The sequence below is a fragment of the Oryzias latipes genome, chromosome 2 (assembly GCF_053564925.1).
Source record: "Oryzias latipes strain Hd-rR chromosome 2, Olatipes_Hd-rR_3.1".
Classification (NCBI taxonomy): domain Eukaryota; kingdom Metazoa; phylum Chordata; class Actinopteri; order Beloniformes; family Adrianichthyidae; genus Oryzias; species Oryzias latipes.
The window spans coordinates 16,790,621-16,804,654 of NC_136238.1; the positions used below are offsets into that span (position 1 = coordinate 16,790,621).

Consider the following 14,034-nt stretch of genomic DNA (forward strand, 5'->3'; position numbering starts at 1 on the left):
CCATTATAAAGGAAATAAATGACTGGGCCGGGTCTCAGGAGGATATACTTTGGAAAGTTGTTCAAAATTATTTAAACGTGGGAGGTTGGACTTCCGTCGTGACGTCAGTACCGGCAGCAAACATGGCGGCGGCCCGTGTTTGTTCAGTTGTACCGGTTCTGTTAAAATGTGGAAATTACAGCTTCAGCGTGAATGTGGCGACTGCGAAGTTAGGCAAACAGGTTGAGGTGGTTTTTGTTTTTGTAATGAATGCCCGGTTATTGTCTTTGTTTCACTGCCGTTGTTGTATTTAAGAGAAAAACATGGCTGTCCTTGAGTCAGTTAGCATTTCCCTGTTGTTAGCCCAGACTAGAATAACACTTTTTCACCCTAAACCAGTCAGTTTCCTGGTTGGTTCAAACATAGTATTGGAGTTCTGTGCTGTCTTTATATGATCGAATGCAACTTTATTATCATTTCGGCGTCATTTCTGCGCTTCTCCTTACAAAGACTAACAACCACATTTTTTTGCGGCTAAGCACAAACAAAATAAGCAGTGATGCTTGTCTTGTGTGCTGCAGGTCCTCTGCAGGAACATCAGCCAGAACTCGGCGCTCTGCAGGAAAAACCTCGCGGCCGCAGGACCAGAGAAGTTCACTGCTGAGTTTATCCAAAAGCAGATCGAAGAGTTCAACATCGGAAAACGACACCTGGCCAATATCATGGGAGAAGACCCCGAGAACTTCAGCCAGGAGGACATAGATGTGGGTAAAGATTTGATCTGATTCTGACATGCCTTCTAAACAATATTATTTTGTTTTCTGATGTTGTAGAAGCCAAAAATACGAAGTATTGCATATTATTTACAAAAATTATACTACCCGTTTATTTAAACACTCACTTAAAAGGATATTATGTCAAATGAAATTTAATAAAGCTTACAGAAAAGTCAAAGATTTGAAATCTATTACTAAGCTGAGTGATGAGTGAGAATAAACTAGAGCTTTAGCTGTATATTTGTCTAATTTACTAAAAACTTCATTCAAAATCACAATTTATCTTTTTTGTTTCTGTTTTTCACAACCTGAATATTTAATAAGAGCATAAATATCAGGAGAAAGGTTTTATTTTTTAAATTGTCAGACATGATTGGTCGGCCAGTACTTTTGCAGTTGTAGAAAAACTGAAAATAAATGTTATGTAAAGATTAAACGTTCGCCTATTTTTCTTCCTTCTAAATTACCCATTCTATTGAAAATTTGCTGTTTTTAGGTATTTTTAACTTGGTTGTTGTGGTATTTTTCTCATAATAAATGACATATTTAAAGAGAATTACGCTTAAAACTGCATTTCTTTACTCAAATTGTTGTGAATAAGGAGCTGACAAAAAATGCAGTTTGAAACAGCTTTTACATGTGACCCAGGTGCTACGGTTGCCGGGGAATAAGCTCCTGCTCCAATTCATCCACTTACAGACAAATAGGTCCAAATACGCCTTTGTTTTTCTCGTCTGACCGGGCATCTGGTTCAATACTGTACAGCTGGATAGCTCCAATATTTCTCGCTATTTTTTGTTGCACTAGTCGTCTTAGGTTGCGGTTGTGGGGTGCTGTAAGCTACCTGAAGAGCGTGTAAACAAAGGGATGATGGGAAGTAAGGGCAGGCTAACGCCGTGCCAGTGTTCCCACTCACAACTCAAGTGGCCAATTTCTAATAGACTTATGTTGCTCAGCAGAAACTGACTTAGAAAACGACAAAGATTATTTGATTTTGGCTAAAAACATAACTAAAAGACCACTGTAAATAATTTTTTTTTAAAAGTGGATTGTAGTGGAACTTTGTTTTTAATATCTCAGTCCTAATAAGAAATGAAATCTTTTGTGGGTTCTTATAAACTTAGATGTCAAATCCAATAAACTGGAAGACATATTTAGTAGTGATGGAGAAACCAAAGCTTTCTGAACCACTGAATCAAATTGTATTGAAGTCGTTCAGGGATGTGAAGCATTTGATGTACTGAAACTAGTCACATCTATTGACCAGACTACAAAATTGCATCGGGATGGAACAAAAAAGACTTTCATGTCATGAAAGAGTCATCATGTGTGTTAATTCATGTAGCAATAAAACTTTTATGATTTCCAAAATCAGTTTCTTTAGTACTAATTTTCACAGACTTTGAAGTTGTTGTGATGTTTTTCTTATCTTGGCTAAAATACACATTTTCATCCCAGCATTCCAAAGATTAGGTTTGTTTTTTTCTTTCTAAAAAAATATACTTTTTTCAATTAGCTATGAATTACAGGATTCCTTTAGAAATGGCTTACGATATTTCTTTTAGATTAAGCAAAATGTTTTATTTGTAAGATTGCATTTTTAATAACTTGAGAGGAATTTATTTGATATTTTATTATCTAAAGACACACTCTGTTTTTGGTGTTTTTAACATTCTATAAATGAAATTAAGATTAAAATAGCATTTGTTGTGAATCAATACCAAATTAAAAAATGCCTTTCAAAAAGCTTGGCAGTGATGTAGAAGCTCTAATCGGCAGGCACAAGCTCTCTGCTCTGCTCCATTCTGATGCATTCACTTGTAGACCACTAGATCCATTCAGATCTCTGTTTTCCTCATCCGAGCTGGTATCTGGCTTAGAACCGTACGGCTGGATGTTGCTCACCAGTGACGGGAAGTGAGGCGCTCTGCAGAAACTATGCCTTAGAAAACGACGCAGGATTTTTAAGTTTTAATTAGAAGACCACTGAGAATGTTTTTACAATAGATCAATAGATTATTGGAGTGGTGCTTTAAAGAGAGTGATTTGGCTTTCCTTTTCACATTTCATAAAATAGTATTTAGGTGAAATTTCCTGGAACATTATAAAAACGTTTTTTCTTTATGTGAAGATTTGAAATAATATTATGATTTAATTTTTTCTTTTAAATTTACATTTGTTTGTGTTCATGGTATATGTTGACCATATTTACATGTCTATGTTTCTTTATTTTAAAACATTATGATTGTAACTCATCCTTCAGAAATATTTTGTATTTGTTGTTTTTTATCTCTCTTGCTTTCACATTTTAACATTTCGATTTCATTTATTTAATTAAATCATCTAATACTAAAATGTCCATCTGGATCTGTGGGACTGTAACTGCTCCAAAGCAGAAAATGAGGAAAAGGAGCTGTTGACTCTGGGGAGGGGCGCTCTCATCAGCAGCAGTGACCCCTGCTGGCAGCAGGCAGGCGTGTCGTCCTCCAACCGATTCATTGATTATTAGCTGTTTGCACAAAAGCAAACCCACACTCATTTGGCGTTTTTGGCAAAAACCATGGCCCGCTCTGCTCCAGCCATTAAACTCAATTTCAGAACCGTCCCTCGCCTCTCCCTGGAGCCTTCATCAGTGATGAAGAGAGTTGTCGGCCGCGAGCTGTGAAAGCTGAAGTGACGGGCAGCAGCCATACCTGGACTGGAGCTAGGCAGAAGGGAAATCTGTGCCGACTGGAAGTTGGGAAATGAATCCCTTGATGAGTCCCTGCACTTCGGCTTGGAGTCCAGACTGCTCATGTGTGACGAAGATGAGAAAAAATCTAAGAGATTTTTACAGCCGAGAAGGATTAATGCAGAAAGTAAATATGTTTAATCCAATAATTTCAAGCCAAGTTTAAATGCGTTTCTGGCCAAATCATTCAGATTTACAATGATAATTAAATAAAGTTGTCCAATTATTTAATACTTTATTAAAAAAAAATCCAAACTTTCATTTAGACAAATGAACTCATCAAACAGTGTTTACTTGTTTTTTGTGATTCATAATTTTTCATGGAAAAAAAGATGCCTGAGGGTTTCATTTGAAGCTTCGGCTTACGACCAAACTAAGTCTATCTGATTTTTTATTCACAAGTAAACTTTGTAATTTAAATTCTGAATGACATTTTTGATTAAATATATATTTAAAAAAAAAGTCTTTTAAGGCCAAAAACAATTTTTACTCAATTATAGCTAAATAATGTAGAACTATTAAAAATAAATCTTGATGTTTTTATTTTTAATTTTATTCAAAAACGAAAATTTATTTATTATTTTTCCTACCCTAAAAAAATGCCCCCCCCCACACACACATTTTTAAATTCATCTACTTATAAAACCTCTGAATGTTGTAAAGAATTGACTTGTTTTAAGTGCAGCAGCTTAGTTTTTTTTTCCTGTTTGGTCTGTAATTTACCTCTTCGCTTTCTTTTTTGGTTTCCCGGATCTTTACTCCCTTGTCATTTCATCTCTGCCCTCAGGGATCTCCTCCATATTGCACCTCCTCTGGCGCTTACAGGTGTGGCGCTTCATGCCCCTCACACCTTCACACACCACCTCCCCCTCAACCAGCCCTTCTTTCTTTCTTTCTGTATTTGCTTCATTATGACAACCTTGGATGCACCAGCCTGATGCCCCCCACCCAGCACCCGCAGCACCTGCTGCCCTAATAATTGAGCCGACAGGAAGAGAGGCAGCTCCCCTGTGCCATCTGTAGCCCGCTAACAGAGCTGAACTCTGCGTGAACCGTCGGACGTCGGCGCAATAGAAACTTTCTGATTTCCTCACCTGCCTAACTTTGACCTCCCCAACAGCTTTCTCCTCTTCCTCAGTTGCCTTAATCACTGTCCATCAATGGAATCTCTGTTGCCAGGGCAATTCAGCATCTGCTTTCTAATTGTATTTGTTTTTCTCTTTTAGAGGAGCATCGCTTACCTGTTCCCCTCCGGCCTATTTGAGAAGAAAGCTCGGCCCCTGATGAAGGTGAAACTCCTCAACCTTTAAAAGATTTTTTTTAGGTTAGATGTAATTTACAAATATCTAATGTAGATTTTTTTAATTTAATTAGCTTTACTAACGTAACATATTGTGGCATGAAGCTTCTGATGCGTCATTTTGAGGTGTAATGAGTGAGAAATGTTTGAAAATGACATATTTGTTAGGTAAACGTTTATAACTTTTTTTTATTTTATTTAAGACCTCTGATTGTAGTTTTACTTGTTGAGCCAAAGTGCTGAAAGGAAACATAGAAAAAAAATTTGATTCAGGAAGCTTTTACTTGAAGCTGGTTGGTCTTGCTTTATTTGGCAACGTGAACCGAAAATGAGAGCTTGGCATGATTCTTATGCAGACTAGAGAAGCGGTCAACCTGAAAACAACTCATGTTTGAGTATAAAAGAACAGCCCACAGCTTGAAGAAGAGGAGGTGCAAATCAGTTTTTCTGATTTGTTGGGCGAGAAACTGAACCCAACGTTGCCCTGGTGGTTGAAGATGGCACCAGTGGAAAGTAGAGCTGTCATTATAGTTTAATAAAGTGTGTGCATGGGTGAAGGGGACTCTGACTGTAAGGTTCTTTACGGCTTGAAACAAGGTTTAAAAAAAAGCTCAATTTAAGTGCATATCTTTTTTTCATCTCTTGTTCTCTCCAGCACCCAGATGAAATTTTCCCAATGCAAAGAGGTTTGTGACAATTTTTCTTTATTTTTTCTCCCCAAAATGTGAACCCAAAGTTGTATTTAACACTTTTTGTTTTCTCTTTATGTAGCTGTGCAGTGGGGGGAGGATAGACGGCCATTCCACTTCCTGTTTTACACCGGCAAACAGTCTTACTATTCACTGATGCATGTGAGTCCAGACAGCTGAAAACCTTCAGAAATCTCACATAAATTTTATAAAATTAGCTTTTTATATCTAATATATTATGTAATCATTTTCAAACAAAAGTTTTAAAGTACGTTTTTTTTAACACTTGTAACTGCTTATTACAAGACTTTGGCACAAGGGGGCAGTAATGTACCAAAACAGCTCTGTTGACTTCTTTATTTCAACTGCATCAAAGGTGAATGTTACAGAGTAATAGGACCACCATAAAAATAGAAATCGTAATAAAAAAACAAATAGAGGAAAAAAGGCATACAGCAGGTTGTGTAAGCATCCATCCATATTACGTAGCCTCCATCTACAATCTTCTTCTGAAGAGGCCCACAAATTCTATTCAATGTGCTTCTACTTAAGGTAAACAATGTTGAATTGCTAAAAGACTTAGTATTTCCTCTTTTGTGAAATCATTGCTGAACCGCTTACAATGCGCTCTACATATCTTCTACTGAAACCCAATACCTCTTCTTTTTTTTCTTTTCTTAGCAAACAGACCTTTGCCTCATAAATCTATGACTTGAATCTCATAAATTCACAATGTATGTATTATGAAATTATATCTTTATAATCCCAAGATTTTAACACTTAATCTTATAAATCTAAAAGTTTATTCTTATAAAATGTTAACTTTTTTCAGTGGTGGTAGAGTTATATTCTGGGGCTTCTTTGACTTGTTAAAATAGATTCCTCCATCTATTAGTCTATCACTGGTTAAAATCAGTGTTTTTATTCAACTTTGCAGTTAAACTATGCATGTTATTCTGAAAGATCCTGTTTGTTTGAATTCAAACAATGCAGCTGTCAGTGACTGCTAATGCCAAGAGCACTCATTCATGTTTTTCACTAAAACATTTCCTGAAAGTTTCCATCATAGCTCATCTGCTGTTACTATAAAACGTTACAGAACCAGTTATCAGGTTTATGGGGTCATTACCTACTACTTTTAAAAGGTTTTATAAACATTAACAGGTTTTATTCTTTTCTTTCCTTAGTAATTATGTTTTTGATGCAAATAATTTCAATTTGCCATTATTGAAAGAAAATCTGGAAGGGGATAATATTTTGTTTTTACAGTCCTCTCCCAGACAAGAAGGATTTTTTTTCTTAGTTTTTAAAATTAATCGAGTTTTGGCTAAAGCAGTTTGATTCAGACCTTTACGCCCCCTCGCTTAAATTTGGATGCCAGACGAACTAAAAGCTCATGCTTCTCTTCTCCTTTTCCTTTCCCGGTTCCCTCATTCAATTGTTGTTTGGTTTTCGTTTTGAATTGTTCTTTTATTTTTATCTGTCCCTGTGCTCTCATCTAGCCGTGTTGCCAGGAGGGGGCAGCGGCGTGTAAATCAGCCTCTGCGCTAGGCTGCTCTCCCCCGGCTCTATTCAGCCTCGGCGCATTAACCCACTCGCTGCTCAGCTGAACTTTTTACGGCCCAGAGGAGCCAGAACGGCACCTTCCTCTTTCATAATAACCTGTTAACCTAAAACCCACAAATATTATCTGCTCCCCCTGGATTGTTGCTGTTCTTTTGCCAGTTTTGAAAGTAAAGATGACTTCCTTTCATGCTTTCAGTTCTTTGTGCAGTCATCTATTTTTTTGTCACTTCCTTTTCTGTTACCTTTTTTCTTTGCAAAGAAAATTTAGCTTGATGTTTACTTCGGCTTCCTCCGTCCTCCTTCTCCGTGTCTGGTCAGAGTGGCAGCAGATTAGGCTCACTCTATCAAGAAGGAATTAAACATCTGGTGATGTGGAAATGCGTTCTCGCCCAGCAGCAGGGGGGCTGTGGTTGGGGTGGGGGCGTTACCAGCAGGCATACAACCTTTTGCCCCCCTATCTGATGGTGCGACAATCCCCCCCCCCCAGGCCATCCACGGTATGATGAAGTAGAAAAAAAGAAATTCTGCCAATATCTGCTTCAAAATATAGGTTTTTTATATCCAATAAGATTATTTTTAAATGTATTGATCTGTAGTTTATCAGTCAAAAAAAGCACAATTTACAATCTAAACTAAAAAGCTTGAAATGAACGTTGGAGCACAGAAGGCTTATTACAATGTGAAGTTTATTTGATGTTTCAGATGAGAATGCTTTTTTTCTCGCATCCAAGATACAAATATTATTTCATTTCAAATTAAAGACCCACTGCAATAGAAATTGTTTTTGGTGTTTTTAACATGGAGGACATCTATAAAAAAATGAAGATTAAAATTGTACGTCTTCATTTTCTTCATCTGAGCTGTTGTCTGGCTCAAAACTGTATGGCTGGATCACTTTATTGTTGTTTGCCATTTTTGTTGCACCGGTAATTTTAGGTTTGGGGGTGTGAGGGGCTGTAAGCCAGCAGGTGATGCTGTAAACACAGGGATGATGGGAAATGAGGGTAGACTTACAATGCTCCAATTGTGTTTAAAGCAGCAGTGCCAAATTTCTGAAGAACTGCAGTTACACAGTAGAAACTATCGTAGAAAACGACAAAGGTTTTTTGATTTTAGCTAAAAATGCCATAATCTTAATTAAAAGACCATCGGGAACGCTTTTAAATCGGATCAAAAGACAATTTGAGTGGGATTTTAAATATGGACTGGGGTCTAAGTGGTACCCCTCCATTGTAAAATATTAGCCCCCAAAGACGCTCATTGACTAACCTGGTCATTAGTATATGTATTGATCTTAATGTTACAAACCAAGTTTTCAGCCAAGAAATTGCAGCAAAACAAGACAACGCGTGTGTTAAGAAATGAAGCGAAAGGAAAGGTGTTTTAAAAGACACCTTTTGAATGCTATAAAACAAAGCAACAAGTTTTGTGGGCTTCATTTGACAAGCAGACAAGTATTTGTGGTGGATAATACTGAATCAAATTTCTGCCTTTGAGTCCAAGAAGATTTTGTTGAATGTGTGGCTGATCAGCCTTCATCTTCTGTGATTGACAGACGCAAATAACTTAGTATTAAGGTGATGATTACTAGAGCATAGAACGTCTGGCGCATTGTGATGCTTTTATATTAATATGAATTACAATAGAAAAAAGTAAAAATACTTTAGTTAGATTTTCTCTAAGCAAAAGAAAAATAATGAGGAAAGAAAAATGGTCTTACCAAGAAATCCTATTTTAGATTAAAAAAATACTAGTCACTAAGACATGTTTTCTCAAACTAAGATCATTGTACAATTAAAAAAATGTATTTATCCCTTGTGCTATCCTAGGCACTTTAACATTGGGAGTGGGGTCATCTAGACCCACTAGACAATGCGCTGAACCTTTTTTTAAATGATTTGTGATCTTCACTGGTGTCCATGGATTACATAAAATCCTCTTCACCTGTATCCACCTTTGTCATGGTAGGGAGAACACGTCAATAGGGTCGGGTCACCTGGACCCCATAGGATAGCACAAGGGTTATAAGATTATTTTTTCCTGCAAGACAGAATAAGACATTTTCTCCAAAGTCCAAACAAGGGTCTTTTTCACTTTTTTAAGATTCCGTTTTTGCATTGTAGGAAATTTGACAAAATGTTGAATCTTGAGAAGCACCAAGATACGGTGATGGTCACTTGAGTGTGTTGAAAAAGGTGGACCATTTTGTTATCATTTGTATTATTATTGTTTTAGGAGCTTTATGGCAGAATGATGAACATTGAGAAGCACCAAGATCGTCTTAGAAGCAAAGGACTCTTCTCCAAAGATGGTCACAAGATGTAAGTAGGAAGAGAAATGTTTCTCTTTTTTCCCTTCTTCTTTGTTTTGGTCAGTAAGTTGATGTTCCTGACTTTTTTCATCTCCATCAGCTCTCTGGGGATGAGTAGGTGGCTCACAAAAGAGGAACTAGAGGCCTTGTTGGTGGAGAACATCTCTACTCATGATGTGAGAACAAAAACTTTTGTCGTCTGTGTCCAGGTTTTACTCTTATTTAAACAGAATTTAACCCACAGCTGTGGTTGTTTTCAGTACAACCGCTTCATCCAGATAATGGAGCGGCTGCTGTCCATGCCGTACTGCAACATCGAAGAGGAGTTTGTTCTACGTTTCCGGCACCTTCTCCAGACTCAGTCCAGGCATCAGATGGTCTCAGCGCTGCAGAAAGATGAGAATGGCGTGGCTTTTAGCTCTGCAGAAGGTATGTTTCTGGGTTCTATGTGTAAAACCATTGTGTGCCATTAGAGGCCCACATTCATATCATGTTAATATAATTAAAAAAAGCATCCTTCATCTCTTGTTCTTGTAAAAATGCTAGTTTAAGGCCAGGACTTCCATATGCTGTTATTACTGTCTTATGAGAAAAGTGCAAAAACTAAGTGCGACAGAAATTTTGAAAGGTTTTAAACTGAAGCTAGAAACAAAACTGTCATAGAAGTTAAGAAACTTCCAAATAAAATGACAAAAACAACTGAGCAAGAAAAAAACCAAATCAAACCACAAACATGGAGCCTAAATGTTAAAAATTAAAAACAAAATCTTAAATGTTACAAATGTCAAGGACTCCTTTAAACAAGTTGTGGCAATAAGAGAAAAATAGACTAAATGTCTCAAAAAACAAGAACAATAAAAGTAAAAACCTGTAAAAGTAATTGTGCCAAGTCAAAAACACACATAGATAAATACCACAAACGTGTCAAAATACACACAGGCAGGTAAAATGATCACAATTCTAGCTGCTAGACAACTCAAACAGCAGAACTGCTTCCTGTTTTCTATTGCTGCAGTTGGTTTTAGTGTGTTGCATGCACACACACACAAATACGCACAGCCACAAACCAATAAAGAAGCAGGATATTTGAAAAAATAACTAAAAAGTAACTGAAAAACTTAAAAACACCAACAAGTTTACTGAAGAACCAAATGAGACATCATCAAAATAACACAAAAACATGGGTGAAAATGAAATTTAACTTGAAAAATTGCAGAGTGACATAACAGGAAAGAAGTCAATACAACTTCCAACATTTCTTATTCATCTCAGTTTGTAAATAATTTTCATAGGACCTCAAGGCAGCATAAAAACCTCATAATTTACAGTTTTAAAAATATTTTAAAGCAACAAAGTGATTTAAAACTTGGACAAAAGAAAACCAAAAGTAAAAAAAAAAAATAAGACAGAACAGAGAAAAAAAAACCACAACATTGGTGAAATGGCACCAATAATAAAGGCATTTCTCTTGTGTAGGAGACATCAATGTAACAGAAGCTAATGAGACTATCTAACAAAAAATGTTTTCTTAATGTTTCAGGTTGCAGGAAGACGTCTCACTCCACCGTTGTCCTTCGAGACTGCGGCTCTGGGCGCCTGAGTGTCAACGGCCAGGACTCGCTCCTGTACTTCCCTGTGCTTCAGGACAGGTAGTAGCATTTCTAGCCTACCAGCTTCTCTTCATCCTCAGAGGTGGACGTAGTTATCTCTCTGCCCTTTCAAAGAATTAAAAAGCAGCTTTTTCACTCTTCACAGCACGGCCGGCTTTTTTATTTATCTCCTTGTTGTCAGTTAATTACACAGCTGAGTGGTTGTGTGTGTGCGCCCGGAGCGTCCGTTGTCGTGCAGCCTTTAATTGGAGCAGAGAGGTGACGACTGACTTTGTCAGCAGCAGAGGTGCTGCTCACTTCTGCTGAGTCAGATACTCTGGAGTTTGCAGGCTCACCCAAGCATCTTCCGGCTCCTTATCTTTGTCGTTTCTATCTTCCCGTCAGAGAGCAGCTGATGTTCCCGCTGCAGTTTACAGGCACGCTGGGACGCTTTGACCTGGAGTGCACGGTGAGCGGTGGAGGCAGATCCAGCCAGGCGGGGGCGCTGCGGCTCGCCGTCTCCAGAGCACTCCTCAGCTTCCTGTCTCCGAGTGAGGGGGAGATGATGAGACAAGGTGGGCAGTTTCAGCTTTAAAAGTTTTTTAAAAAAAGTGTTTTTAACTCAATTCATTTATTTCAGTTGAAAACTCAGGTTGCAACCCAAAAAGTCAAAAATCAGGCTGTGCTTTGTTCAGTTTGATTTTTAAAATCCAATTTACTTCTGACAATTTCAGTAAAAATGCAAGTGGGCAGCAGATTACATCAAAGGCTTTTAGGTGGAAGTAGCAGTCATACATTTCCACACATCTACATATATTCCCACTTGTTTTTCTTCTTTTTTTGTTTTTACACTTAGATGTTGGTCAAACGAATTAGCAACTGTTAATCTGTCTGGGTTGCAAGTTTAAAACATTCATTGTGTTTGAGAACTTCATTTCTGTTTAGTGTATGCAGCAATAAAGCAAAACGCCCCAAAAAGTGGTCTTGATCACTATTTAATTATTCTTTACTGAAAATTGTAGTTTGTTCAGATGAAGGATGTGTCGAGCAGATTTAAACCTTTCAAAAACCAAATCTACAGCATTTTTATAAAAGTAGATCAAAGTTTCTTCCAATTTGTTTAGGGTCTTAAGCCCTGGGGAAACTACATCTAAAAGTAAGCTCACATTTTAGCATACAACTTCCAAAGTTCAGTTTGAAGCATTTTTTGGTGTGAATTGTAGTTTTAAAAATTCATTTAAATCAAAGATGTCTTGAGCACTTAAAAAAATTGAATGTTTGCTTAAAAAAAATTGTAGTCAGATTCTTCAAATCAAAAACTGTTATTTAAACACACTGAGGAACTTGTTTTTAATAAAATAGTCACAATTTTGAATTAAAATGCAAACTGAGTCAGTCTCTTCTGTTTATTGTTCTCTTTGTTTAGAGTTAGTTTGATTTCCAGCAAAAAAGATACAGAAGCAAACCTCTCTTGCCTAGAACAGAATTGTTAACTTTGTTCTCAAAACTTGTTCTGTTTATAAAGAAGTCTAATAGTAAATCAACTTCAATCTCCAAAAACGTAGTTTTCTTATTTAAACGGGAAAGTGCTCAAAGAGTTTTTGGGAAATCGTTACATTTTATTATTTTTTAATAGATATGTAAATGTTAAGCTCAAAAGTTGTTTGTATACTCTGCTTTAACTAGAAGTCGACTTTTGCAGCTTTTTAAACTCTAAATTTAACCTTTAAAACTTTATTTTGAACACACGCTCAAACGATTAATAGGTTATCTGACTCTGAATAAGCAACATAAGATGGATTGTTGAGAGATGGAGACAGGTGCAATGTTTATTGTTGTCATTTCCTCTGCAGCTGGCCTTTTAACACCCGACCCCCGTGTGAGAGAGAGGAAGAAGCCAGGTCAGGAGGGCGCACGTCGCAAATTTACCTGGAAAAAACGTTGATTGGATCTGAATTCAACTTTTGGATTTAGAAACTGTAGTGAGATCATTCGGCCACCAGGTGGCGTCCTGCTACAAAAATATGCCATTGGTTCTGTGTATACTTAAATTAAAACATTTTCAATAATAATGGAGTGAGTGCATCACTGTTTTTTTATTGAATCAATTTTAAGTTTTTCTTTCTATAATATTTACATACAAGAGGCACTTACGTTATTGACAGAGGTTTTCCTCTGTTAATTATTCCATGATCACAACCCCAGAATTTTCTTTTAATGGCAACTGTGGAATAAGTCTTTAAAATGTAGTTTTTTGGTAAGCATGTTTAAACCAAACAAAACTTCATCATAAGCTCATTTTTAGATTTCTTTGTTTAATACAAAAAGTACGTTTTCACTGTGAGATGTCTTGGTGGGGCTGACTGGGCATGTAGTGGTTTCTAGCGCTCTCACCTCACAGTAAGAAGCCCCTGGTTCAAATCCTGACTGGGACCTTTCTGTGTGGAGTTTGCATGCTCTCCCCCATGCATCCAATCCTAGTCACTCTGGCTTCCTCCTGCAGTTCAAAGGCATGCTTCATAGTTTATTTGGGATGTTTAAATTGTCCCTAGGTGTTTGTGTGTACATGTGGCTCTACAACGGACTGGCGTCCTGTCCAGGTGTACCCAGGTTCTAAAAATTGATAGATGGACATGTTTTTTTCTCTTTCAAATTTGATTCTATTTCAAGTGACTATGTTACACAACGCAATTAACAGGCACTGTTAGCTTAGCTAACACCTAAAGTTTATTTACTGGAGAAACGACAAGTCTTTATTCAAAATGTGGTAAAAACATTTTAGTTTAAACCACCCAAAATGTATTGTTGCATTTATGTGGGATTGTGATTAACCCCCTGTAGATTGTTAGTCATTATGCAATAAATACATTTAAACATTGTATTACAGTTTTAGTATTATTTGCCTTTTGCATTTAAAGTTTTAATAAGATAATTGTTTTTTTATGCCGTAGCCAACATTCAACACCAGATGGCGCCAAACGCCCTTGTCATTTCCGAGCAGGTATGCGAGCTAATTATGCAATCTGCAGTCTATAAAAACAGGTAGTCGTTAAAGTTACTTTTCAGCATATCGTGTTTGGAGAATTATTAATT

General features: G+C 37.0%; 1 protein-coding gene across 2 annotated transcripts; it reads left to right on the forward strand.

Moving 5' to 3' along the window:
* The first annotated feature begins 65 nt into the window (after positions 1-65).
* Positions 66-13,013, forward strand: mrps9 (mitochondrial ribosomal protein S9). Of its 2 annotated transcripts, none has more exons than XM_004066519.5 (11): positions 66-221; positions 561-743; positions 4,713-4,775; positions 5,442-5,472; positions 5,558-5,637; positions 9,277-9,362; positions 9,453-9,528; positions 9,613-9,781; positions 10,893-11,001; positions 11,347-11,516; positions 12,795-13,013. In XM_004066519.5, the coding sequence occupies exons 1-11, from the start codon at positions 123-125 to the stop codon at positions 12,884-12,886; spliced, it is 1,158 nt and encodes a 385-aa protein (XP_004066567.1). In that variant the 5' UTR covers positions 66-122; the 3' UTR covers positions 12,887-13,013. The 2 variants fall into 2 exon arrangements, with proteins under 2 accessions (XP_004066567.1, XP_011481863.1); XM_011483561.4 differs by having other exon boundaries at positions 85-227.
* Positions 13,014-14,034: the final 1,021 nt, after the last annotated feature.